General features: G+C 42.6%; 1 protein-coding gene and 1 pseudogene across 1 annotated transcript; one reads left to right on the top strand and one right to left on the bottom strand.

The window, feature by feature from the left end:
• On the bottom strand, nucleotides 1-27343 carry CYP4V2 (cytochrome P450 family 4 subfamily V member 2). Its single transcript, XM_066380207.1, has 11 exons — nucleotides 26549-27343; nucleotides 18762-18874; nucleotides 17237-17322; nucleotides 16029-16219; nucleotides 15575-15644; nucleotides 13977-14103; nucleotides 11878-12063; nucleotides 7871-7973; nucleotides 3533-3667; nucleotides 3261-3440; nucleotides 1-2022 (listed from the first exon to the last, which is right to left on the bottom strand). The coding sequence occupies exons 1-11, from the start codon at nucleotides 26760-26762 to the stop codon at nucleotides 1850-1852; spliced, it is 1578 nt and encodes a 525-aa protein (XP_066236304.1). The 5' UTR covers nucleotides 26763-27343; the 3' UTR covers nucleotides 1-1849.
• LOC136403235 (protein SET-like) lies at nucleotides 3821-4995 on the top strand (annotated as a pseudogene).
• Nucleotides 27344-27349: the final 6 nt, after the last annotated feature.

The following is a 27349-nucleotide window of genomic DNA, read 5'->3' as shown; positions in this document are numbered from 1 at the left end:
CACATTTAAAACAGACTTTATTTTTCTGTAGTTACCGCTTTCAAACAAGAGCATGACAGGTAGTAGAAACACAAGTAGGTATTTGATCATCCTCCTATTTAAAAAAAACCCCACATCTTCATTTTGATACTACAGACAGTGGCATGCTTTTTCCATTTCACCTCTGACACAGTTTAAGTAAATTTCCAATTAAAATATAATAATAAATAATTCTGGGGCCAAATAAAGATATTAGGCCAAAGGGCAACCATGAAGCAATGTTTTACTTTAAATATAATTTCATGTCTAGTGTAAGGTCACTAAAATTTTTTTTTAAAGGCACAGTTTAAATGTAAGTGCTTAAAATTGAAAAAGAATGTCAATTTCAAGGAATAAAACTTCAGTTATCCAAAAATCACCTGGAAACAGATTTCTACATATATCTACAAAGTTTATCACATTATGGGAATCATCTTCAACTGTAACATATACTTCCTTGGCTTTTTCTCAGCAACATAGAGACTAGTTTGTCTGCACTGGGGATCTCTGTAATAGTCAAGCTGACTTTGCCTCAAATATCCCAGCCTGTGATGCTGCCAAATGGCTTTGGTTTAATAACGTCTTCCTTGGATATCCACTGAAGAACATATATTCCATTCTCTTAATTTGTTACTTCTGTTATTGCCTTAAGAAAACTAAAGAAACAATCAGATTGAAATTATTTATTAAAAAAAAGGTTTTTCAAGTCTCTGAGTGAGGGAGCAGAGATATTGTTGACGGGATTAAAATCCAGGGAATGTGTGTCAGTTACCAGGTTGACAGGTATGTTGTGGAGACTGAATTTCCTGGAAGTTTAACCCTAAACTAAATGAGGTAATACTGGGTTGCTAAGTATACATGTGTGGTTTCTCATTTCTTTAATGATGGAAGAATTCCAGAAGATCTGTGTTCTAATGACACGCCCAGGTAGAGCCCTAAATTTCATAAAGCCATAGTGTATTTTAGCCGACGTGTATCATTCTTGGAGTTGAGAGATTTAGAATATAGGCTTCTATCTGTTTCCAGTCTTGTCACTCATTAGTGGCATGGCTTTGGACAGAAACTTACTTCTCATTGACCTAATTCCCTTACTTCCAATAGAAGGAGTATAACTAGCTAAGACCTAAGGTGCTTTCAGCTCCAAAAGCCATTAATCAACCTTATGAGGCACTTTGAGGGATTAGAGGTTGCTAGAAAAGAACCTCTCCCGATAATATATTGTACAATATGCTAAGGTAAGTGTGATGTTATATAGAATGAAGTGAAGAATATCAGTATGTAGTTAAAAGGGAAATAGGAACAGAACCTATAAGTCAACTTATAAATGATTTGCTCTCCTTGATAAAAATCTGAAAAGTATCAGAATACTAATTATTCTCACAACTGGTGTCACTGATATAATTTTTAAAAGGCAATGTCCTTAAGTCTAAGTATTTAATTACTCACCCTTTTCAAATTAAATGTATATGTATGTATGCATATTTGTGCTCTTGGATCAATAAGAATATCTTTAAAAATTCTGGATCCTCAACTAAATGACATCCTTTGGGTCATTAGGTTATGAATTCCTATGCTGTGAAACTTATATGTTTAAGTACGAACATCAGCTAACTTTCCTTCAGGGATCAATTTCCTTCAGGGATAAGATGTACGGTGGCGATGAACATATAAAAACTCTCTCTTTGATAGATGTGACCCCAAGGTAAGTGGGGACAAAAAAAATTAAGTGTAAGGATTAAGAGTATGGCATTCATGATTTATGAATTGTAAATGCAAAGTTTCCCTTAAAGAACGACCTTATCCGTGATAAGGGCAGTGCTCAACGGATGTGTTAGGATTTGTCTGCGTTTCTCCTCTTCAACTTGATCCAGATGCCATTACTCGGACGAAGGATCAGCTCTCCTGCCAGACCAAGTTCCTCTCTCTTCTGGTTGGATTCTACCCAGAAACGCCTCAGGACGCAGGAAAGGACAGCCTTCTCTTCCATTATGGCAAACCTTTTACCTTCAAATTAATGTAAATAACATCACTTTAATTATAGACGGATCTCAAATGTGAGAAAGAAAATGTTCTAGTAGAGGCAGCGAGCATTGGTCAATTTTCCCAGGAGGCCCTGGGAGAAGCAAGATTACTCAGGATGCTTCCTATAAAGGAAGATTCATGAGGGCCCGTCCCCGCCTGTGCCTCCTACGAGCTGAGTGGGCCAGAAATTGGTATTTCTGCAGCACCCCAGATGAATGCACTACTCGAGAAAACCTTTACTGTAACTGACTATACAGTTACCAGGCGTCATCGTACCAGTGCCTGCGTTTACGTGAATGATAAAACACCAAAAGTGTCTATAATGCATGGTACTGCACATTCGTTCTGTTTACATACTTCCTATAGTAAGCATTCTTTGTTTTGGTTTTTTAAAAAGCAATCCTTTAAAAGCAATATATACAAATTAGGTTAAATAGTACTAATCATTATAAATAAGCTTTCTACCACATAAAGTAGGCTCCACTTTAATTGAAAATCTACAACATTTTCAAACTCTACCATGAAACTGATTATGATTTATGTTATGGGCTGAACTGTGTTTCCCTGAAATTCATATGCTGAATTCTTAACCATCAGTAACCTCAAAATGTGACTGCATTTGGATATGGGGCCTTTAAAGAGGTGATTAAGTTAAACTGAGGTCATATGGGTGGGCCCTAGTCTAATCTGACTGGTGCCTTTATAAAAAGGAGAGATCAAGCTGCAGACACACATAGAGGAGTAACTATGTGGATATAGAGGGAGAAGACACCCAGCTACAAGCCAAGGAGAGGGGCCTCAGACGAAACCAACCCTGCTGACACCTTGATCTTGGACCTCCGGAACCGTGAGAAAATAAATTCCTGTTGTTTAAGTCCTCCAGTCTTGGTGCTCCGTTATGGCAGCAATAGGAAACTAATATACAGGGGTTGATAAAGTTAGGTTTACGATTATGAGTATGCGAAAGTTTTTTCTTGTATTATTACTTATTAATTATTACATTTTTTTTTCCACACGAACAACTGTAAACCCACTTTTGCACCACCCTGTACTTTATGACAGTCATATTTTTAAATTAATGACATAAAGTAGAGAAAGAAATATAAAACCAGTTTTTTAAAGGACTTATATGTAGGGACACTACTTCTCAAAAAAATGATTGTGCAAAACCCACCAACCTGTGGGCGGGAAAGGTCAAACCCATTCTGATGGATACACACCTATACAGTTCCTGGGTCCAGCAGAGAAAGGCACGTAGGCGTATGGGTGGCGTCCTACCAAGTTCTCGGGGAAGAACCGCTCCGGCTTGAACTCCTCAGGGTCGGGGAAGTACCTCGGGTCTCTGTGCAGCGCGTAGGGGATGATGAGCGCCTGGGAGCCTTTCGCGAGGCTGTACCCCGCTGTTGGGAGAGAGTCGATGCGCCCTGAGACTACAGCAAGGCAGGCATTGAAAAACCCACCCTCCCGGCTGCTTTCAAAACAGAACTCTTACCAACTTCACAGTCTTCATTAAGGTCACGGGCGAATAGGGGAACAGAAGGAAAAATACGAAGGGTCTCCTTAATAACACACTCCAGGTATTTCAGTTTCTTCAGGTCTTCCATGGTAGCAGGACGATCCGACTTCCCTGATCCAAGTAAATACATGAAATAAATACAATAAGGGAAAGAACTATTTGGGCTCAGGGGATGAGACATCAGAAAAAAGGATGCATTAATCAATACACTGAATGTTAAATACCAACAGCTAAAGTAGAATTCCTGAATCAAAATAAAACGAGATGATACTGCTAAGTAAGAGGGGCAGACACAAAAGGCCACCTACTGTACCATTCAGTTTATAAGAAGCACTCGGAGTAGATAAATCCACAGAAACAGAAAGTGAGGAAAACATTGGGGAGCGGCTGCTAAACGGTACCCGATTTCTCTCTGGGGCGCTGCAATGCTTTGGAATTAGACAGCGGTCACAAACGGTTGCCCCGTGTTGTGAATGCACTAAACTGTATATACTTCAACGCGGTTCCAGTTGAGTTCTCAGAGCTTCTTCCAGAAACGCGTCTTCTCCTGAGTCAGATTCTCGGCCTTTCCCTAAAGCACAGCCCCCGAACTCCTCTGTTCGCAACTCAGAAAGGAAACCAGAACTGCCCCCGCCTCCAGGCTGGAGGGGACCTCCACCCCTCCGGACTGGTCGAAGGAACTTGTTGAAAGGACGGACAGCAGGAAGAAACTGAACACACTGAGACAGTCAGAAATGAAATAGACTGACTTAAGGAATAAGCCGGCGAGAAGGCTCTGAAGGTAGGAATATAACAAACTCTGCCAACTTTTTTTTTTTTCAGAAGGGGCTAGACTTGACCACCCATATCCCAAATTTCCGAGTAACAACATTTGTCTGTCACCCCGAAGCACTGCTTGTGCTTGGGGAGATGGAGGCAAAGGCGCTGTGTCATTTGACCCAAGTGAAGTGACAGGATCAGGTCATAGAACTGATTTTCACTCTGATGAAAAGACTTCCTTCGAAAATAAAGTTCTCACCAAAGAATTTCATCTGAATGAGAGCGCTGATGCACTTTCAGAGTCCACTGAGATATCTGGAGAAGACTGGGTGAGATGCTCAAGTCCCGTGCAGAACAGAGCCAGCAGGAAGAAGCGGCCCAGACACAGGACAGCTTCTGTCCCTGGTTCATGGGCATTCTACGGCCGGTGCTGCTAGTGTGTGTGTGTGTGTGTGGGGGGGTGTCATCAAAGGTGATATCTGGCAAAAATCCAATTCATTACTACTGGGTTCCTGATGCGGATGATGAAGAAGGAGAAGGAGAAGAAAGAGAAGATGATGAGGAAGGAAGAGGAGAGGATGGCTGAAAGATACTGATGAAGAAGTTGATGAGGATGAAGATGATGACTTAGGATCACTGATGGATTCCAGCCTTCTTTTTTAAAAATTTTCTCCAGTCTCTGGGAGCAAGTTACAGTCATTTTCCCCCCCTCTTATGCTCAGTCACCCTGCTCTTGCAATCTGTTCCCCTTAGAACTTTCTGTTCCTCTATCGCTGCTGGAGGCTGGAGGCTCAGCCTGTGTAGCTGTGCACAGGGTTCTAGCTTTTTCCTTCCTTCCTCTGTCTGTTGAACTCACAGATTTCCCCGCATCTCTGTCAATATGGACAGTTAGCATGTATCTGTCTACTTTCTCTTGTATAAAACTTTTTTTTATCTTAATAAAAAGGGAGTGTGGAAGGTCAGCAAAGAGTGGGTTTGAGATGTTTCAGTGGATTAAGTGGGTTTTTTGACAACATGGCTTCTCCTTTGGCATGTGTTTGTGATGCTTAATGAACCTCCTTGCAGTTCAAGATGACACTATTTTAAAAAAATTCTTTCCTAATGGTGACTTGAGCCCTGCCATACTTGATGGGAGAATAGCGAACCTGTAGGCTCTTATTCAGGATTGACATTCTGTACTATCATTTTGTTGCTGTTTATTTTAAATTTTATTTTTGTTTAACTGGAATGAAAAGATAATGCTCAGTTTTAAACAATGAAAGTGTACTAGTTGCTTTGTAAACTTTTTATGGTAAACTATAAATGTGACAATTACCTCAGTAAAAAAAAAATTAATTAATACTTACATTACATCTCAATACTCAAAGAAAAGTTTCTCAGAAAGTTTTAGATATTTGAGGTAGAACAAAAAGTGAGACACAATTAGAAAAAAAGCATGAGAAGCAGCAGAAGAAAAGTTCTAGTAAAAATGGTGTCACTAATGATGTGAAACCCAAAGTCATTTGTGAGACCTGCAATGCGCTAGAAATGGTAGAGACTACAAACGGGTGAACGTCTTCCAAAAGAGCATGTGGGTTTTTAGCACACCAAGTTTACCCACCACAGGCTAGCTGAGAGAAATTCAAATTGATATGGAAAAAATACAAGGATGACAGAAACAGCCAAGAAACTTGGATGGTCTCCATTCTACAAAATCAAGTCTTCCCTCTTGATGTGAATATCTGGTCCTCACACAATCTTAATGTGAAATTACTTTTCTAACTTCATCTCTCAGTATAGTCTAACAAGTGTTCTGATCCTACCTATCCTTTATTATTTACTATTATCTTCAAACTTCCTCACTCTGCCTTGTTCCTCTGGTTTCACTCTTTCTAGAATGCCTTCCATCTTCTCCTTGTTTCCTTTCTTTTTCCTTCCCCACTTCTTTTCTTGAGGAAAATCCACCAGCTACTGCTTCATTGGTTGGCCATTCCCACCTTTACCTTTCTCCTTCCCGCAATGGGAAGCCATGTGACATGCAAAGGATAAAGTAGATGGCACAATGCATAGTCCTTTGGTGGTGGGCTAATCATGGCCTCTACATACATTAGGTCCCAATCCCTGGAACCTGTATAACTGTTACCTTATTTGGGAAAAGGTGCTTTTGAAAATTTTATTAAGTTAAAGATCTTAAAATGGAGAGATGATTATGGATTAACCAGGTGATCCCTGAATATCATCATAAATGAGAGAGCAGAAGGAGGTGTGACACACAGCCACAGAAGAAAAAGTGATATGAAGATGGAGACAGAGATTTAAGTGATGTGGCCATAAGCCAAGGAACGCTGGCAGCCACCAGAGGAATGGATTCTCCCCTAAAGGAGAGCAGCCCTGCCAAGACGTTGATTTGGCTCAGACATACTCATTTGTCACTCTGGCGTCCCGAACAGTAAGAAAATCAATTTCTATTTTTATACGCCACTCAGCTTGTGAAATTTGTTACGTAGCCAAAGGTGACTAATATATCCTACATCTCCTCCTCCCCTTCCTTCTTGCTTTAAAGGTAAACAAAAGACCCAGAACAACAATCAAGAAATCAAAAGCCATGGTGGTAAAAATGACAGAAAGACAAAGAGTAAGTCCAGGACACCGATGACATCCCTGCTGTCATCAATCCAGGACTCCTTACCTCGGATCTCTGGTTGAACAATAGAAATTTATGTCTTATCAGCTTAACCCACATTTTCTCTCATTTGTGGCCCAAAGCTGTCCTGTATGAGACAGCTTTCCTTGACCCCTCTAACTGCCATCACCTGCTCCTCTCTGCTCTCAGGTAGCACCTTCTTCCTAGCACTCAGTCACACCATTATGACTTGATGCTTTATATACAATGTCTTCATTCATCTACGAAACAGGGATATCCTTGAGGACAGTGACATTTATCTGCATTGTCCCAGCATCTAGCCTGGTGTCTTCACTTGCCGGGCAATTAGCATATGCCTGTAGATGAATGAATGAGGTCTTGCAGAGGAGACTGGTCCTCAAAGGACTCCCATATGGCGGCCTTCCTGCTTATTAGTCTTTAGAACAGGTCCTTCCACACATTCTTTTCTTCTTTTTAGTGAGAGGAATGGAGGCAGAGACAGATTCCCACACGCGCCCCGACTGGGATCCACCTGGCAAGCCCACTAGGGGGAGATGCTCTGCCCATCTAAGGCCCTTGCTCTTGCAACAACAGCCATTTTTTAGCACCTGAGGCAGAGGCCAAAAAGCCATCCTCAGCACCTGGGGCCAACTTACTCTAAATAAGCCATGGCTGCAGGAAGGGAGGAGGAGGAGGAGGAGAGAGAGAGAGAGAGAGAGAGAGAGAGAAGTGAAGGGGGGGTGGAGAAGCAGATGGGTGCTTCTCCCTTGTGCCCTGACTGGGAATCAAACCTGGAATATCCACGCGCCGGGCCGACGCTCTACCACTGAGCCAACCGGCCAGGGCCTCTGCACATTCTTAATGAGCAACAATGCCATTTGCTTCAGCGGACATGGGACCTATAAGGTAACTAGTGGAGGGGCCAGACATACCAAACACTTCATCCAGCTCACTGTCCAATTTTTTCTGGACTTCTGGATTGCAGCCCAATAGATATAAAACCCAGTTTATTGCAGCTGCAGTTGTATCATGGCCCTACAAACATAAGAAAAAAAAAAAAAGTTTAAAAAGCAGAGTCCCATTGAGAAGATTAGGAATGTTAACTCAATTTTGAATGGTCTCTGGATTTAACAGCTGTAATGTGACCCCAGAACATAACAAGTTAATTTTCTACAGTATTTTATCTTGGTGAGAAACAAACAAATGAAGCAATCCCTTCACAGTGGGTGCCTCTGCTTACAGGAACACTTCGGCGCCCCAGCCTCGTACTCTTGGTGAGAAGCGGCTGGGCTGGCTAATAAGAGGCATCCCAAGGACCCACGTGCACTAGACTCTCTTAAGGTAATACGAGTCTGTCTTGCCCGAGCCGCCCGGCCAGACCTGTACTTCTCTACTCTCCCCCGTGTGCACGTTGGCTTTGCCTGTCGTTGCTGGACACCAGGGAGGGTGTGTGTGGTTCTCAGTAATAGTCTCCACATTGGGAAGTTGATCGAGAGCCTCATTTACATCGTGCTGAGTGTTCAGCGAAATACTAAACGCTTTGCAGAAACGAACTCAACTATTTTTCACAAAAACTCCGTGGAATACCTGATACCGCTATTCACATTTTAGAGATGGCAAACTGAGACCCAAAAAGAAGCTAAATGACTTTCCCAGGGCAGGACAGCTTCCTAGAAGGTGGGGACAAGAATAGGACCCTCGGGGTTTCTGGTGAGAAAGCCGAGTCCACACTCTCCGGCCCTGGGAATGGGGAGCGTCCGTGGTAAGGAGACTCCAGCTCTAATACTAATGACAACACCCAACTTCATGCTCTGACCGTTCAGTGTTCCAGGTATTGGCCCCTTAGTTCCTATCCTCATCTCACCAGGACACCCACAGGCAAAAATGGTAAGTTCTTCAGAAAAATAATGTGTTTGGGAAGTCAAAAACAATATTATAGCTCTATGAATAATATTTTTAGGGAAAAAAAAAAAAGAGAGCAAACCAATTATTCCTCTGTGGAAGATCTTCCTCTTTTTTATTTGCCCTATGCAACACAAGTGACCGTTGCAGTATGTCATCCTCCGGGCACGAATCTCTGAGGCACTTGTTTTAGCACTTGAGAATTATTCTGCAGTTTTTAAAAATATATACTTCGTTTGTAAGCCTTTGATACTGGTGTCATTGCATTTTCTCACACTTGTAGTTCCTTTACAGAAATGACTCTGAACTCCAGACAGAATCTGACCCATTGCGCTCAGCTGTTCACTGAAGTCACAGAAGGAAGTGCTCTTGCCGAATGATTTTCAATAACTTTTCTTGCATCGGACTGGAAGCCTGATCCAACTGTGTACGAGAAGCTGTGAACTTCCTGTTTCATTCTGTCTCCCACCCAAGGACAGCAAAGCACAAACAAGGAGCCGACAGAAGCACCTTGGTGCTGGGCATGGCAAAGAGCCGACAGAAGCACCTTGGCGGCACCGGGCATGGCAAAGAGCCGACAGAAGCACCCTGGTGGCGCTGGGCAGGGCAAAGAGCCGACAGAAGCACCCTGGCGGCACCGGGCAGGGCAAAGAGCCGACAGAAGCACCTTGGCGGCACCAGGCATGGCAAAGAGCCGACAGAAGCACCTTGGCGGCACCGGGCATGGCAAAGAGCCGACAGAAGCACCCTGGTGGCGCTGGGCAGGGCAAAGAGCCGACAGAAGCACCCTGGCGGCACCGGGCAGGGCAAAGAGCCGACAGAAGCACCCTGGTGGCGCTGGGCAGGGCAAAGAGCCGACAGAAGCACCCCAGTGGCACCAGGCATGGCAAAGAGCCAACAGAAGCACCCCGGTGGCGCCGGGCAGGGCAAAGAGCCGACAGAAGCACCCCGGTGGCACCGGGCAGGGCAAAGAGCCGATAGAAGCACCCCGGTGGCGCCGGGCAGGGCAAAGAGCCGACAGAAGCACCCCGGTGGCACCGGGCAGGGCAAAGAGCCGACAGAAGCACCCTGGCGGCACCAGGCAGGGCAAAGAGCCGACAGAAACACCCTAGCAGCACCGAGCAGGGCAAGAATCTTTTTTTTCTTTTTCTTTTTTTTTTACAGAGACAGAGAGAGAGTCAGAGAGAGGGATAGACAGGGACAGACAGACAGGAACGAAGAGATGAGAAGCATTAATCATTAGTTTTTCGTTGCGCATTGCGACACCTTAGTTGTTCACTGATTGCTTTCTCATATGTGCCTTGACTGTGGGCCTTCAGCAGACTGAGTAACCCCTTGCTCGAGCCAGCGACCTTGGGTCCAAGCTGGTGAGCTTTTGCTCAAACCAGATGAGCCCACACTCAAGCTGGCGACCTTGGAGTATCGAACCTGGGTCCTTCTGCATCCCAGTCTGACGCTCTATCCACTGCCTGGTCAGGCGCAGGGCAAGAATCTTAATACCTAACGGCCAGAACTGGAGCGTGGTAGGCATGACAGCCACAGGCTGCACTCACCTTCCAGAGGCAGTCACAAGGCTGTGGCTACATGTGCCATGCCGTCTCTTTCAAATAATGTGAGAGCTGGCAGAAAGAGGTCCTTAGTCTGAGTGTTTCATGAAAGTGCAAGGGTTCTGCTGGAAGATGGGTGTGTGTATGTGCACATATGTGTAGTGCACATGTGAGTGTGTGTGTGCACGTGTGGGTGCAGGGTCCACTTCAACACTGGATAACAGCCAATATCTGCCGCACAGGATAAAGGTGAGGAGATTAAGAAGCACAAATTGGCAGCCACAAAATAGTCACAGGGTTGTAGATGACAGCCTAGGGAATATAGCCAATGACATCCTGTTAACTATGTATGGTGTCAGGTGGGGGCTTGAAACATCTGGGGGACCACTGTAAAGTACATGATTGTCCAACCATTATTTGTACACAGAGTAATACTGAATGTAAACTGTAACTTAAAAATTAAGAAAAAAAAAAAAGGAGTGAAGGAATAGACTTGTGGGTTTCGGAGGTGAAAAGGAAGCAGGAAGCAATATAGAGACAGAGAGCGATGTCTGGCTGCTCTCCTGCTTGGAAAAGTCTGACAAGCCTTAGGCTTCCTTCAGAAAGATCTGTGTCTGCCACTGCACCCACGGCTCATAGCCTTCTCCTGGAGAAGAAGGGTGATATGGGACTTAATCAGGGTCTTAGGATTTATAATTACTTTCTCAGTTTTAGTAAGCTACTTTCAAATGTGATTAGACTTTTACTATTTTATTTATTTACTTTTTTTGTATTTTTCTGAAGTGAGAAGTGGGGAGGCAGAGAAATTCCCGCATGTGCCTGACCGGGATCCACCCGGCATGTCCACTAGGGGGCGATGCTTTGCCCATCTGGGGCGTTGCTCCGTTGCAACCTGACCCACTCGAGTGCCTGAGGTGGAGGCATGGAGCCATCCTCACCGCCCAGGCCAACTTTGCTCCAATGGAGCCTTGGCTGCGGGAGGGGAAGAGAGAGACAGAGAGAAGGAGAGAGAAGGGGGGGAATGGAGAAGCAAATAGTCACTTCTCCTGTGTGCCCTGACCAGGAATCGAACCCAAGACATCCACATCCCGGGCCGTCGCTCTACCACTGAGCAAACCAGCCAGGGCATGATTAGACTTTTAAAAAATGCTAAGAAAAACTTCTTTTAAGAATTCCTGTAAGTTACTTATATTTTTTAATTAAAGAAAGAAAGAAACTAGAACAGATAATCCCTTATACCTAGAATCCCAACATATTTTAGAGGACTACTACAACTAATTCTTGCTATTTATTCCATGTGATTTCCAATTTCATTGTTAAATACTTAAATGTGTATGCATCAGCATTTGCTATTTCTTTGTCCTTAGCATTTTAAACTTACACAATAAAAACAAACAAACAAAAAACATGAACCATCCCATTTTTTTCTAGGTTAACAGGAACTGTAATTTGTTTCGTGATACCTGCAACTAACAGGACAATGCAAATACCTCAAACATGAAAGTGTCCACTTCTTCTCGAATATCTTCCTGGCTTAGCTTGCTCCCTTCTTCATCAGCCAAATTTAAAAGCAGGTCGAGAAAAGCCCTGCGTTTACTTCTGGAGAGGGTATTGCCCTTGTCAGCACTTTTCTGTTCTTCCTCTCTCTTTATTTCATTGGCCCGTTCAGTGATGACCTGTATGATTTAAAGTTTTTGTTTGGAATTTGATATGGCCCTAAACATACATTTTCCTATGAAAATATACCAGCTTTTTACCTGATTCTTTTTTCCCCTAACGCTTTCCTGTTCCTTCTAACGCAATAATAACTGAAGCTTATGTGAAAATATAGTAAAGCTTTCTGTTAACATTTTTAGGGCCTTATTTAATACGACTTTATATAAAACAAATTTAATGTCAGACAAATACATAATTTCTAAGGGCTATTTTTCACAGCTCTCCCAAGCTGGGAACAGACTAGCTAGCAGTCTACTAAATAGAGCGCTAGAGAAGTGAGTGAGCTAAGGAGAAAAAGTCTGGGTGGCGGGGAGAATGCAATCATTGTGTAACAGACTCAGTGGAGAGCACTCTAACTGCTCTTGTATTGGGAGAAAAGAGTCACCCTGCACGTTCACGGTTCCTTCTGCCTAGAATGCTTCTGCCTCGAACACCAACATGGCTGCCTCTCTCCCTCTTCACAGCGCTCTGCTGCTCCCCAATCTCGGCCACCCTACTCCCGAGCTCTCTCTAGCTTCCTAAGCCTACTTCCTTACTTACCACCTGGCACGTATTTGCTATTTTAGTGTCTTCCCCCACTCCAACTTCAACGGAGCAGCAAATTTGTCGTTATTCATTGATATGTTTCCAACTTTTAGAACACTGCTTGGCATCTTAAGAATGTTCATTAGATATTTGTTGAAAGAGTAAAAGAAGGAAAGCCCATACACCTGATTTGGTTAAACATTTCAACTTCCTTCTCCTTTCAGGATGAATGGCCCAAACCTGTGACTGTGTGGTTTGCGTGAGCAGATCCCAACGTCTCTAGGGGCAGGTCATGTGTCTTCTTTCATTCTTGGTGGAACCCTTAGTGTTTTAGTGCTTACTTAGTGTGTAATTTTTGACAGAATTAAATGAATAATATTGTCAATCCAATTTGGAATTCATTCCTTATTGATACTGATATTAATGCATGAAACTTGAAGAAAACTGTAACTACACCCACAAAATGCAAACTCCTCACTATTCACCTACTGCCAGCTCGATTAGGTTATGCTCCAGTGAGGACAACTGACTCCAACATCTCATTCACCTAACATCTACTGACTCAGTAACCACTTGCTCTATTGGTGGTAGGCAGTACCTCACTATAAGAAAGCAATTATAATATATTTTAAACCAAAATTTACAGCAATGAGTACATATAATTACTTAGGCACTTTACTCGGTGCATTTAAATTCTAATTTGATGTACGTTTTCGATTAAATTTTGCCTTTTTATAAGCATACTTTTAGCACAAAGTCTGACATCTTATGCCCAGAATATTACTGTCTCCTTGTCATTAAAAATTAAATAGTGATATCTAGTTAATTTTTGTCTTTTCCAAGTTAAGATACTCCCTTTGCCTTTGAAAATCACTACCTAATCCAAACATTTTTCCAGAACACTCTTATAATACAGATGCTGTGTCTTTATTCTTTTAATGTAGCACTCTCTTTGTTAATAAATGATCATAGTTCATATCACATTTTGTAATTATTCCTCAGTAGGGACATTAATTATTTGATTTCTAAGACTTGGTACAATATTTGACCATTAGCAAGTGCTTAATTAATATTTTGTGAATACCTAATTTAAAGGTAATCATGCCACCTACGTTTTTCCCATTATTATCCAATTTTTATTTTATGAGACAAAAGCCCCATGGTCCTACACTGGGTATGTTAAAAAACAGAGAAATCATGGACTGATAAAAGTTCTAGAAAGTGATAGTGGTATGGTCACATGACACTGAATACTTTTAATGCCACTGAATGGTATACTTAAATTGGCTCTAATGATAAACTTTATATTATGCATGTTTATCACAATGAAGAAAAATCGAAGACTTACATTGTTGGTAAAATTATGTACGATCTGTAGGTTCTTTTTGTGTTCCCATCCTTCTTTAAACATAAGGAATGAAAAGTCTAACCAGAGCCAGGGTGTCTTCATTCTTCGATGTATCATGTCACTCATCCTGTAAATAGGATACACATGTCTCAGCTGGTACATCAAAAATGTGCATCGCATTGAGCACCTATTTGGTGCCTGGTCTCAATGCGAATAATGGTGGCATTGATGATTTGTCTTAGAGGCTCCCAAAAGCTCCACATTTTAGGGCTCGACAATGAGGACATTGGTAATAACACATCCAATGAAGCTTGAAAATTGAATGAGTTCTCTAGAGAAATGAAGGATCCATTACAAAACATCCTTCCTAGATGGCTTGCTTCTGTTTCTCCAGGAAGCGTCCCGGACCTCCCCAGGCTGCCCGTAGCTCTTGTACCACAGGATGGGATGAAATCTGCCTGTTTAATGTCCACTCATTGGCTTGATCAAAACAACTGGCTGTCCTCTTCTACAGAAAAGTGCGCATTAAACACCCACCTGTCACGTAACTGTCTCGAGTCCCTCCCTCAACATTTCCAGTGACAGAGCCGAGAGACCTAGATAGGATCTCCTCCTTCAAGACCAGCTAAAAGGCCAATTCTGCAAAGAAGCCTTTCCTGGTCACTCAATCTGTGGGACATATCACTGTTTCTTCTCGAATATCAACTTTTATTTTTCTTTCTAAGCAATTATCATCATTTATTTGTTTTGGTGCTTGTCTCCCATTATTCTGTTTTGTGGGCCACTATAAAACAAGTCGGTGCCGTGTGCAATGAATGGCAGACTATATCTGCTAACTAAACACTTGTTAGAATAAAGTGAAATGGGCCCTGGCTGGTTGGTTCAGTGGATAGAGCGTCGGCCCAGTGTGCAGACATCCTGAGTTCGATTCCTAGTCAGGGCACACATGAGAAGTGACTATCTGCTTCTCTTCCCCTCTCTCTCTCCCTTCTCTCTCTTCCCTTTTCACAGCCAGTGGCTTGACTGATTTGAGCATTGGCCTTGGGAGCTGGGATAGCTTGGTTGGTACAAGTGCATCAGTCTCAGGTGCTAAAAATAGCTTGGTTAATTTGAGCATTAGCCACAGACAAGGGGTTTCCCAGTGGATTCTGGTTGGGGCACATGTAGGAGTCTGTCTCGCTATTTCCCTTCCTCCCACTCAAAAAAATAAATAAATAAATAAAAATAATAAAAAAAGAGAAGCATATAACAGAAAACAATCCCAAATAACTGGTTGTGAATAATTTTTTATACCTAATGGTAATCATGCTAAAAAAAAAATGATTCCATCTTTCTTTTATCACTAAACATCATAATGTAATTTCTCAATATATTATAAAATAAGCATTTAAAATTACTACATAAGCTGGGCGTGCTATGATTCATATAACCATTCCTTTGCTGTTAAAATATATGCTTAAATGATAAGGTTGGTTATCAGTATAATGTTTCTTTTGGAAACAATGAAAAAGATACAACACAGACAATAACAATAATTAGAGATAATTATTAAAGCCTTAATCAACAATTTTAAAAATAACTAGAAAGACTCCATTTACCTGTAAACTGCACGGACGTACTCAGACTCATCATTACTCTGAGCACCGATATTCTTGCCCATAGCCGTTTCTGTAAAACAGGGGAGAGAAGCAACCATGCAATTCACGCACATACCTAGTCTTTATTTTCCAGTGGCAAACATTTCAAAAAAGACATCAATTCTTGTATGTTTTAGAACTGTCCTTTCCCCTTCCTGTAGCTTCTGTTTCTCCTCCTCCCTCTTCCTGTTCTTTCTTCCCTTTGACTTTGTGGCATGATGGCTTCGTGACTACTCTTCTCAAAGCCCTGGTAGAGGCTGCTGCTTCTCCAGGGGTTCATAGAGAACCACCCGGAACAAGCCAACAAGTCAACATCCCTTCCAATCCCTTCCTTTGCCTTCCCAGAGGGATGCTACTTTCCACTGGGTCATTTTATCTTTACCCATAGCTCTACCAACAAATCAGTGGGACTCACCACAGATTATATCTAAGGCACAGAGAGTGACATAAAAAAAGCAGTTAAAAGCTTCTCCATCAACATGTTTTTCAAGCTTATGAACCAATATATTTGCCTGTTCATTCATGACTTCTAAGAAATCTTCCAGAATTGTAAAGTGGAAAGTGGGTGTCAACATTTTCCTCCTGGAGCGCCATTTGTTTCCAGTGCTAGAAAGACAGTGGAGAACGACAAATGTAAGCAACATCCAAAACGAAGACAGTGCGGTCAAGACAACAACACTCTTCTGAGACAGTTTAACCTACAGGGGCTCCAATCTCCAATGTTTTGGTCAGAACAACATGGGGAGATTCATGGATAGTTAGGGAATGGGTGTCTTTTATTTATTTATTTATTTTTCTTTTTTTTTTATTTATTCACTTTTAGAGAGGAGAGAGAGACAGAGAGAAAGAGAGAGAGAGAGGAGAGAGAGACAGAGAGAGAGAAGGAGGGAGGAGCTGGAAGCATCAACTCCCATATGTGCCTTGACCAGGCAAGCCCAGGGTTTCGAACCAGCGACCTCAACATTTCCAGGTCAATGCTTTATCCACTGCGCCACCACAGGTCAGGCCGGGAATGGGTGTATTTTAGATACCTTCCTATATCACTACTATTTAAAACAGCATTCATAAAAATTAAAAGATTAAAGAATTTTTCTAAATGTCTAAATTCTGAGTTTCTAAAAATTAGAGTTTTCCCTTCTATCAAACCTTATTCTTCCAAAGATCATGAGCTCCATGAGTCCACTTTGAGCTCTATCACTTTCAAATTCCCCAAAGTCCCCCCAAGGGTCTGCTTTCTCTTTCTTGGCGATGGAGTCCTCTTTCTGGATGGCAGCTGTGGGACTGAGTCACTGTACACTATATACTTCTCTAAGGATAACTTCCTTTTTCCTTAAATTTTCGGGATTTCCCTGCTCAAAATTCCCCTGTACTTTTACTCTATTTATACATCAGGACTTTCTAATTCTTCTAAGAACACTGGTCATCATCATTATTACATATTGTGGCTGGAGATTACTATGCACCCCGGATTCCTGTCTGTCAAAGGCCCATTTTTACTCAATCTTTTCTTCCAGCTTCTCCCTACTGCCTGATAGCATGTTCTTGCTATAAGAAAACTACCTTGTGTTGATGTTTGACATGACAAGGGATGCATGAGACAGCTTTACAAATTTACAGACATACCTTGTAAGAAGTCCTAAGCCAAGCCATGGTTCTAGGAACTTGTACATATAGGATTTGTCAATTTGCCTCGAACTAGTTAAAATTGCCTTAGAAAGAAAGAAAAATAATTGAGAGTTAGATATCAAAAACAATTTCAATGATAAGAATACCTGGCTAGGATTCAACTACTTTCTAAAACATTTCAGAACAATTACTTCTCTGATTCATTTTCATTTTTGCGACTCAAAGAAATTCAACTAGAATTCTGCACACATAACTGTCATTCAATCCTGAAGACTAATGGAGTTGAGAGAAAGGAAAATGTCCAAAATGATTCCCTGGTTCCTACCCATGAACTAGGAACCAGTTGGAGTCATTTGTTGAGGGTGGGGGAGGAGAGGGAAGAGGAGGCAGGTGAATCTGAGGATGACCACATCCACAGAGATGGTAATCACAATGTCATTGTCAGGTATGTTGACTTGACTTGGAAGGAGACACTGAAATGCCATAGTCTGAAAGCAGATGTTAAGCTCAGGAGGAAGGCTGTATAGAAGTACACAGTTGAGCGTCTCCAGGATATAAATAACACTGGAAGCCATGGGTGTAATTGGGTCACCTGGAACCAAAGTGAAGGAGAAGGGACAGACATATAGGACTAAACACAAAATGCTTCCCAGGCTACTTGCTCGAGTTCCCTACTCTGGACAGATCTCGACCCACCTACAGCAAGCCCACTTTTATTAAGTCCACAGTGGCTGAAATCCTATCTGTGGCCCTCTCGCTGTCTCCTCTGCACCAGTAGATTGGGACCAGCAATGTGGTATCAGAGAAACCTGAGCGGTTTTAACACAATAACTAAGAAAGATAAATTCCATCCCCATTCTCTTGGAAATTGTGCTTTAAATTTTGTTCCATGAAGGGAAGGTCTGTTTATCCCATTTTTACTCCCTAACCCAAGTCTTCTGTCATCAAACCACAAGATAATTTCCCCAAAGTCACAATAAAAAGTAAAAGGAAACAATTTTTTGAGGAGTAATTTCAATAATGTGGATTAACAAACAATAGCTGCTCTATCACAATCAGAGCAGTGTTCTCTTTTAGGAAAACTAACTTGGAATAATAATAATATAATGGCTGTAATATGACACTCTGAGCCTCTTGAGTGAAACACTCATATTTTATTAGTCTCATATGTTTGGAATCTCAAAACAGTGCCTGGTAGATAATAGGAGCTCCCCTTATAAAATAATCTATTTATGATTCTGTAACACCATATCCTTCTGCAAACTTTCCAAAGAAAGAGAACAAATATATTGGAACCTGATAACAAATGTGTGTAGACATCCAGGGGCCGCCACTCTCCCCAGAATTCAGACTCCCTTTGGAGAACATTAAATGGCACAGGCGCAGCCTAAGATGTTTAACAGAATGCTCAAGGTATTGAATTCAATTAAATATAAGGACACGGTTACTATATTTGTTCTGACGAGATTCTCACACCATCAAGTATACAGTGCGACATTGATCACATAAACTCCAAACTCACCTCCACAACTTCCGCGTTATACATGGCCATCACTGGCACGGGGCCAAGCCAGAGTTTCAGTAGTGGCTGATGTCGGTGTTTTTCGCTGTAACTGATTAGCTGCTTAAAAAATTCTAGAAGAAAATACTTAATTTTAAATAAGTTCCTTAATGTGTGTGGGTTTTTTTTTATGTGTTTTACTTTTTTATTTTGGGTAACTCGGTATCTCCGAGGTCTTCTGCATTTTCAAAGTAAACCACACAGTCCCTAGTAAATGGTTTAATAAATGAATGACAAAGGCAATTTAATCATGAGCGAGATAACACATGAGCAGCAATCTGGTTAACGGTGAAATGCTGAACATTGGGGGATGCTCCCGGAGTCTCATCATACATCTGCCTTTCCCGTAAACGCTGAGGCTGGTAAACTTCTCTAGGCCTTGCTTCAGGCTCCCGTGTAATAGGAGGAAATACCTGTCCCTCTCCAGCCCTGGGACACAGATGCTTCCCTTCCACTCTCTCTAAAACAGTATCATGGTTCCGCAAAAAAACTGTGACTAGAGCTACCACATTATCCAGCAATTCCTTTTCTGGGTATTTAGCTGAAGAACATGAAAACACTAATTCAAAAAGATATCTGCACCCCCATGATCTTTGCAGCATTATTTACAATAGCCAGGCTATGGAAGCAACCTTAGGTGTCCATCAATGGATGAATGGATAAAGAAGCTGTAGTGTGTGTGTGTGCGTGCGTGCGTGCGTGCGTGTGCATGTGTGTGTATAGAAATCCTACTCAGCCAAAAAGTAAGGTAAAATACTGTCATTTGTGACAACATGGATGGATCTTAGGGTATTACGCTAAATGAAATAAATCAGACGGGAAAAGACAAAAACAGTCTGATGACAGTCTGATTTCACTCGTATGTGAAATATAAAACACACGTGTAACAAAGGAACAAACATAAACCAAAGCAAACTCCTAGGTACAGACAAGCGAGAGCTGGTTACAGAGGGAGCGGAGGCAGGGAGAAGGCGGAACGGGGAAAGAGGGCCAAACAAGCAGCAATAGATGGCAACTCGGCCCCTGGGGGTGAGCACACAACACAGTCCACAGTAACTCATCACAATGTTGTACGCCTGCAATCATGTAATGTTATTAGCCGATATCATCTCAATAAAAAAAATAATTTAAAAACTTGTTTTACTAAACCTTCAACTTCTCAGATGGCTCAGGGCCTTTACAGAACCTCTTCTCTTTGTAGGAAACTTTTATTACTACTGCTTTTTGTCTTGTAACACCTACTTATTCTTTAAATGTCATCGTGAATGTGATTTTGCTGTGAAGCTTTCTCTGATATTCCAAACGAGATTTCTGGTAAGATGATTTCCAAGGTTGGCTCCCTGTCCTTGTTGCGCACCCAGATTCTCCGTATTTCTACCTCCTGTCCTACAGTAAAATAAACCAGTTATCCTTGAAGAAGTAAGTGATTTCAGGTCCGAGGCAGAAAAAAATACCAGAAAGGTGGACTATATTGACAGAAAATAAGGAGGTGCTCAAAAAATCGTTGGGGTCATGTTGAAACATCAAGAAGTCACCTTGAAAGAGCTCCTAATAGCCAAAACCGGAACGATTTGAGCAACAGAATAAATAATCACAGTACTGTAATGTACCACTTAGAATAAAATACATACGTCTATGTTTATACTAATATACATACGTACATAATGCTAAGGGACAACTCCTCTTTACAGAAAATTCTAAATAATGAATGCAGACAAAATGAAGGAAATGACCATGATTACCATCAGGCAAACATCACAGTAATACTGTTGTAGGCAAGATCCACCAAAGGAGGCAAAAATTTGTGAGTGCTAAAAGTTTGAGGAGAAACAGCTATTGGCATAGCCTCAAGGTATCTCTAAATATTTATATTTTTAATATTTATCAATAATATTTGTAAATTACAAAGGGAAAAATAGTAACTTTGGAATGAAATAACCTGGCAGACTCCCTATAAGCAAGCAATCTAGGCTAACCACACCAATAACAACATTTTGTCTCACATACTCCATGATACAATGTGTTTGTTATGAAGGACACATCACTTCTATGGCATTCTTTATTTTTAATTGTGATATGACTGACCTATAGCATATTAGTTTCCGGTGTACATATATAGTGATTTTATACTGTATGTTATGAAATGAGCATTATAATAAGTCTAGTTAACACCCATCACCATACATAGTTCCAACTCATTTTCCTGTGATGAGAACTTATAAGATCTACTCTTCCTGGTAGCTTTCAAATACGCAATACCGTATTATTAACAATGGTCACCAAGCTGTAGATGACATCCTCAGGACATATGTATTTTATAACTGAAAGTTTTAACGTTTTGACCCTTCACCCATTTTGCACCCCCCCCCCGCCTCCAGCTACCAATCTGTTCTCTGTATCTACGAGTTACAGTTTTTGTCACTGTTTGGTCCAGCTTTGTTCTTCCTTCTCAAGATTGCCTTGTCTATTCAAGATTTCATTGTGGTTCTGTATAAATTTTAGGATGGTTCATTTTTTTCTGAAAAATGTCACTGGAATTTTGATAGAGATTGCCTTGAATCGTGTATATTGCTTTGAGTAGCATGGGCATTTTAACACTATTAATTCATCCTATCCCATGACACAGAATAGCTTTCCATTTATTTGTTTCTGAAAAAGAGGGGTTGTTTTCTTAATTTTTCTTCCCGATAGTTCATTATTAGCATGAAGAAATACAAGTGATTTTTGTATATTAATTTTACATCTTGTAACTTGACTAAATTTGTTTGTTAATTTGAACAGTTTGTGGAGTGTTTAGGGTTTTCTACATAAACAATTATGTTATCTTCAAATGGTGACATTTTCCTTTCTGATTTAAGTGACTTTTATTTCTTTTTCTCTCCTGAATGCTCTGGCTAGGTCTTCTAATACTACGTTGAATAAAAGTGGCAAGAACGGGCATCCTTCTCTTCCTGATTTAGAGGAAAAGCTTTCAGCATCACATTTATGGTATTCTTGCCAAAAATTAATAACCTCAACGCAACTATGAAAACCAACAGACAAACCCAGACTAAGTATTATTCTACAATATACTTGACTAAGCAAAAGTGTCAAGGTCTTGACCTATATGGAAAGATTGACAAATGCTCAAAGAGTAGAAAAGACTAATGTTGAAGAACATAACACAAAGAAACACAACTACTAAATGCAAGATGACGTGTTTGGGTTGAGTCCTGGAACAGGAAAAGGATATTATTGGGAAATGTCACAAAATTCAAATAAGGGCTGTAGTTCTGTCAAGAACATTGTACAAATATCAGTTTTGTAGTTTTGTTAATTATATTAATTGTGTAAAATATCACTATTAGAGAAGAGGCTGGGTAGATGGCATATGTGAACTCTGTACTATTTTTACAACTTTTCTGTAGTTCTATTATTTTTTAAATAAACAAAGTGGCTAAAGAAGGCTTCAGAGTAAAAAGTAAGCTGGAGAAGATTAGAAAAGCATATTTTGTTAGTAGAGGAGAAACATACATACAAATATATAAATAATATACTGTGTTGACTGTGTCGATGCTGTATATATATTTTTGATATAAGAAAAAAAGCTTATAACTTAAAAGTCCAGAAGTAGAATTTGGTTTAGAAACACGACAAGAACATGGAAGAAATGTGACAGTGTATATAAGAAAGAATTATTAAGCTAAAAAGAGTTACTGAGCAGAATTGAGGAAAATGCAGGGATCAGATAGGGAAACTTGGTAGTCAGTCAAATCAGTTTTCTACAACGTGTTCAGAAATGAGAACGGATATGATGGAAGTGCCTTACTTCTCCTTGAAAATACAATAGGCTCACACATGCATCCCATAGGCAAGGAATGTGGACCTCCAAAGGACCAGGTCCCTACTCTCAAGAAATTAGTACTCCTAGGAGATCGTCATTTCTGTAACTAATGACAATATCAGAGAAAATAAAATGGATATTAAAAATAGACGAGGAGGAGGGGCATAAAGAGGGACAAATATAAGGTGCGAGGATGATCTGACTTAGGGTGATGGGTGTACAACATAATTGACTGTCCAAATGATGTGGTGATGGTTGCCCAAAACCTATGTACTCTAGTTGACCAATGTCACCCTGTTAAATTTAATCATCTAAAAAATAAATAAGTAAATAAAATAAAGTAGACATTTAAATCTGAGTGAGGAGTTACTGACTTTCACTGAAAGGACTGGAGGAATCCCATGAAAGAGATGGCATTTGAGCATACAGGAATGAGTTGGCTTTAAAGGCAGAAAAGGGAAGTGGGAGTGAGGGAGAGAATGTAAGCCAGGCAGCAGGAAAAAGAGCGCAGAGGCCTGGAGGCTGGAAAATTCCTGGGAGGGTTCGCCAAAGCATGGGAGGGGGGTGATGACATTGGTGGATGAGGTTGGAATGTTGGAAGGCTCTGGGAAGTAACTGCGAGTTTCTGAGAGCTGGCAAGCTGGAGTTGTATTGTAGGACACTATCACTGAGGTCTGTGAGATCTGTGAATAATATGGATATTCTGGCACCACAGGAAGCTTCTGGGGGTGGAAAAAAGACTGGGAGTCGATGCAGCCAGGGTTAGAGGCCCGGGTCCTGCTTTACAGCTGGTCCCTGGGTTGGGTGTGGGGACATGGTGACCACTAATCCCACAACATTGAGGTACTGAGGAAAACTGGGGAGTCAACACGTTCTGGGTTGAAATCCCCCGAGGCCTGAGTCTGGGGAAGGCAATCTGCACTCAGAGAGGCCCAACAATGACAACAGCCTCAGGCAGGGAATACCCTGCTGGTGAGTGCCACCTCCGGGGTCAGGTAACAAGGTCCAGACCTCAGAGTCAGACCTGGCAACGGTGAGACAGAGCCCAAGTCAAACAACATGAGGTCAAGCAAGGGCTGGAGTTCTGGTTGGGGAATTGACTACAGATTAGGAAATGAGGCAGAAGTCTCATTAGATTGCTAGTGCAATCTAGACAGGGAAGGATGGGGGAAGCATGGGAGCTGGGAAGCATATCACCCGGGGCTGCTTCTGAACAAAGAGACTGCCTGGTCGACAGCAACAGGACCAATCCCAACTGCACTGTGAGGTTCCTAGCAGGGCACATGAGATTGTGACGAGGCTGTTTCAATATGGAGGTTTGGGCACCACGGACAAGTTGACACAGCATAAAAAACAAACTATTAAGCTTTTCAGCTCTTTCTCAATGCCAATAAATGTCTGTATACTCAGCTCATCGCTGCTCTGTATCCATCCCGAAACTTCACCCATCCCTGGGCTTCAGGGCAAGCCACTCAACATGCAGTGTGACAGGGGTCAAGGCTCGAGGTGGCCAGTGCACATGATACCGAGTAAACAGTAATCATCTCTTTGAAGCGTTTGCATGTTTGAGATAATAATGATTATCCTAAAATAGTTGACATCTTCTATGTCATATTTATCAGCTGTGGCAGGTAAGTATATATATTAAACTAGCGCTAAGGGTTTTACACGCCTTATGTCTTTTAGGCCTCACCACAGTCAGATGAGAAACACTATTATGACAGTCACTCCACAGCTGAGAAAACTGCACAGTTAAGTAACTTGCACAATGTCACAGCGCTAGTCAGTGTTGGAACTGGCTTTGTCCCCATGGCAGCCAAACCCAGAATGTGCTTCAGAATGTCTTCCAGTCAAAACAGTTGGCTAAACTGCTGTAAAAAGAGCTAGGTCAGATCAACAGTGTAAAAATGTATGCCTCCTTCCAATGCACTGACTGCCTTGGTTGTGTCTGACAGAGGAGACAAGGAAATCAAAATCTGTGGTTTGAAAGTATCAGCTTGGTCCAGTAGCAGAGAGCAGCTGAGCAAGAGAGAAGTGTTGACAAAAAGAACGGGAAGGCTCTGGCCAGTTTGCTCAATGGTAGAGTGTTGGCCTGGTATATGGATGTCTCGGGTTTGATTTCTGGTCGGGGCACACAGAAGCGCCCATCTGCTTCTCCACCCTTCCCCCTTCTCTCTCTCCCTCTCTCCTCCCACAGTCATGGCTCGAATGGTTCAAGCAAGTTGGTGCTGAGGATGGCTCCATGGCCTCACTTTAGAAGCTAAAATAGCTTGGTTGCTGAGCAATGGAGCAGCGGCCCCAGATGGGCAGAGCATTGCCTGGTAGAAGGCTTGCCAGGAGGGTCCTGGTGGGGGCACATGCAGGGGTCTGTCTCTCTGTCTCTCACTTAAAAAAAAAAAACAAGCCTGGAAAAGCATGAGATCAGAGCTGAAGAGTCTAGTTGGAAGCCAACTGCAATACTCCAAGTGAGATGCCTGAGGTCAGAATTTGGACTGCAGCCACAAAATAAAAAGTTACTGAGGACAGGGACTATATTTTAAAACACTCTGATATTCCCAGTTTTGCTTAGCTCAATGCTGGGCACAGCAGAGGGCCTCAAATAAAAGCATGGCTGCCAATTAAAGAACTTAGTCTAAGTAAGTTGAAGACCGTAATCTAGAAAATGCACGCATTCAATTTAATTCTTGAAATAACTGTAATATAGTTTTATAAGCAAAGCATAACACACTCTGTCTTAGACAGTTTTAAAGTCAAATAACTTGGTTGTAACGCTGGAAACTGAGCAAAGGTTTGTCTCATGCCAAACTCCAGTAGTTGTTGAAGGATTAAAAAGTTCCCTTGTAAAGATAGTGTATTGTTATTCTCTTCTCTCAGGAAGTGAGTATAAGGGGAATTACTTTCAATAATCCAATAATTCACACTTTGTTCTGAAATGGACCTTATTCTCTAGAGATTTCAATTCTTAGAAAAATTTTTTCAATACAATATGATGAGATTTGTATGATGAGAGTTAGTGTTCATTCTGTAAAACATCTGAGTCCTGGGCTCGTTTTAAAATGTGTTGTCTGGGGCAAATCTTTTCAGTCCTGCTCTCTCCACCTCCACAGCTATGCAGGTGAAGAGCGGAGATGGAGCCCACTCTCCCTCATGAGCGATTGCAAATGTGAGCTTTCTAACGTAAAGTGATTTTTTCCCTGTTAGCCAAACATAATATAAAGCTATTCTCTTCAAAAGATGATTTCAATAAAAAAAAATTCACTCTTTAATAAACAGGATATTTGAAGTTTGCAGTATGAACTTCTGGGAAGGCCTTGCCATCCTAATGTGTCATTATGTATCTTCCTAAGAAAGGGCTAGAATGTGAAGGCCAGCGAGGAATGGAAGTTGTGATCAAGTCTTGTGATTTCCGGTGGGAGGGATGTTCTCAAGTGAATTTCTAGTCCTTTATTTTTGAGAGAGAGAGAGAGAAAGAGAGAGAGAGAGATTGACTAAATCTTAAGGTGTGCCTGCCTTCAGGGCTTGAACAGTAAACACAGATGAAAAGATGGGCGCTGTTTTGAGACAGCAGCAGCCAGGAGTTGGGAGAGGAGAGGTGGAAAGGGAGAAGCCGGGAGTTTAGAAACACTGCATTCTACGCTACATGTCAAGACCAAGTTCACACGGAGCGAAGGGCACTAGCGGTTGCTTCAGGTGTCACAGGGAAAACGGGACATCCAGGGGGTGATAGAGCAGCCCCTCACCCAGCAACCCGCCCCTCAAGCCGCGCTGTTCCAGGCTGCTGAGCGGGCGGGGTAGGGGAAGTGGGCGAGCGGTGCGGCCGGGGTTCCGGCTCCGGGGTGGGTCGCCCTGCAGGCGGGGCGCGCGGGCAGGGAGCCCACCCGCCCTCGGGTGAGGATGCGATTGGCTCGGGCCTGCGGTCTCTTACCTCTCGCATCGGGCTTCAGAATCAGCGTGTGTCCCACCAAGGGGTAGGCGCCCGGGATGGTGGGGAGCGACCTCATGCGCAGCCACTTGCGCGCGTAGCTCGCCACCATCCTCAGCAGGTTCAGGATGAAGCTGGCGCCCGCCAGGGACGCGGCGCTCAGCGCGCCCCAGAGCAGCAGCTTCTGGCCGACGTGCACCAGCCACAGCGCCATCATCTTGCCAGCTGTCGGCTTCGCGCGGGGACTGAGACAGAGGACATGGGAGCCGGGTCTTGGGGTCGGGGCGTGGCCCGGCCCCTGCAGTTCAAGTGCTGCGGCCCTGGGAGGAGTCCCGAAACTCCGGGAGGCGGGCGCGTCTCGAAGTGGGCAGGGGTGGCGCGGCCCGATCCCGTCTTCCTCCTCCCGCGGCGGGGAGGCGCCGGCCGGGCTGCCGGGAGCTGGGACTTCCCGCTGCGGGGCCGCCTGCCCCTCGGGACTCGGTTGGAGCCCCGCAGGCTCCGGGGAAAGCACTGCCGGGGTGGTTGTTGTGCAGAACAAAAGCTTACGTAACGCGCACGGGCCTGTGTTTGGTTCAGGCAGAAAACGAAAGCCCGGAAGAGAGTTTCTGCAGACAGAGTGTGCTGAAAGTAAAGGAAGGCACTTGAGTGGAGTGGGGACGAGAGTGGAGGTGAAATCTAAGGCAACTTGGTGGTGGAGAGGCGCGCTGGCCCAGGGTGGGCTGATCTTCGGGTTACAGGACCCCGCTCTGGGCCGCAGGAGAATTGCAGCTAGCGTGAGCAGTATGTTTTAAAATTGAAATAAAG

This window comes from Saccopteryx leptura, chromosome 4 (assembly GCF_036850995.1).
Source record: "Saccopteryx leptura isolate mSacLep1 chromosome 4, mSacLep1_pri_phased_curated, whole genome shotgun sequence".
Lineage (NCBI taxonomy): Eukaryota > Metazoa > Chordata > Mammalia > Chiroptera > Emballonuridae > Saccopteryx > Saccopteryx leptura.
This window is presented reverse-complemented; position numbering and strand designations above follow the sequence as displayed.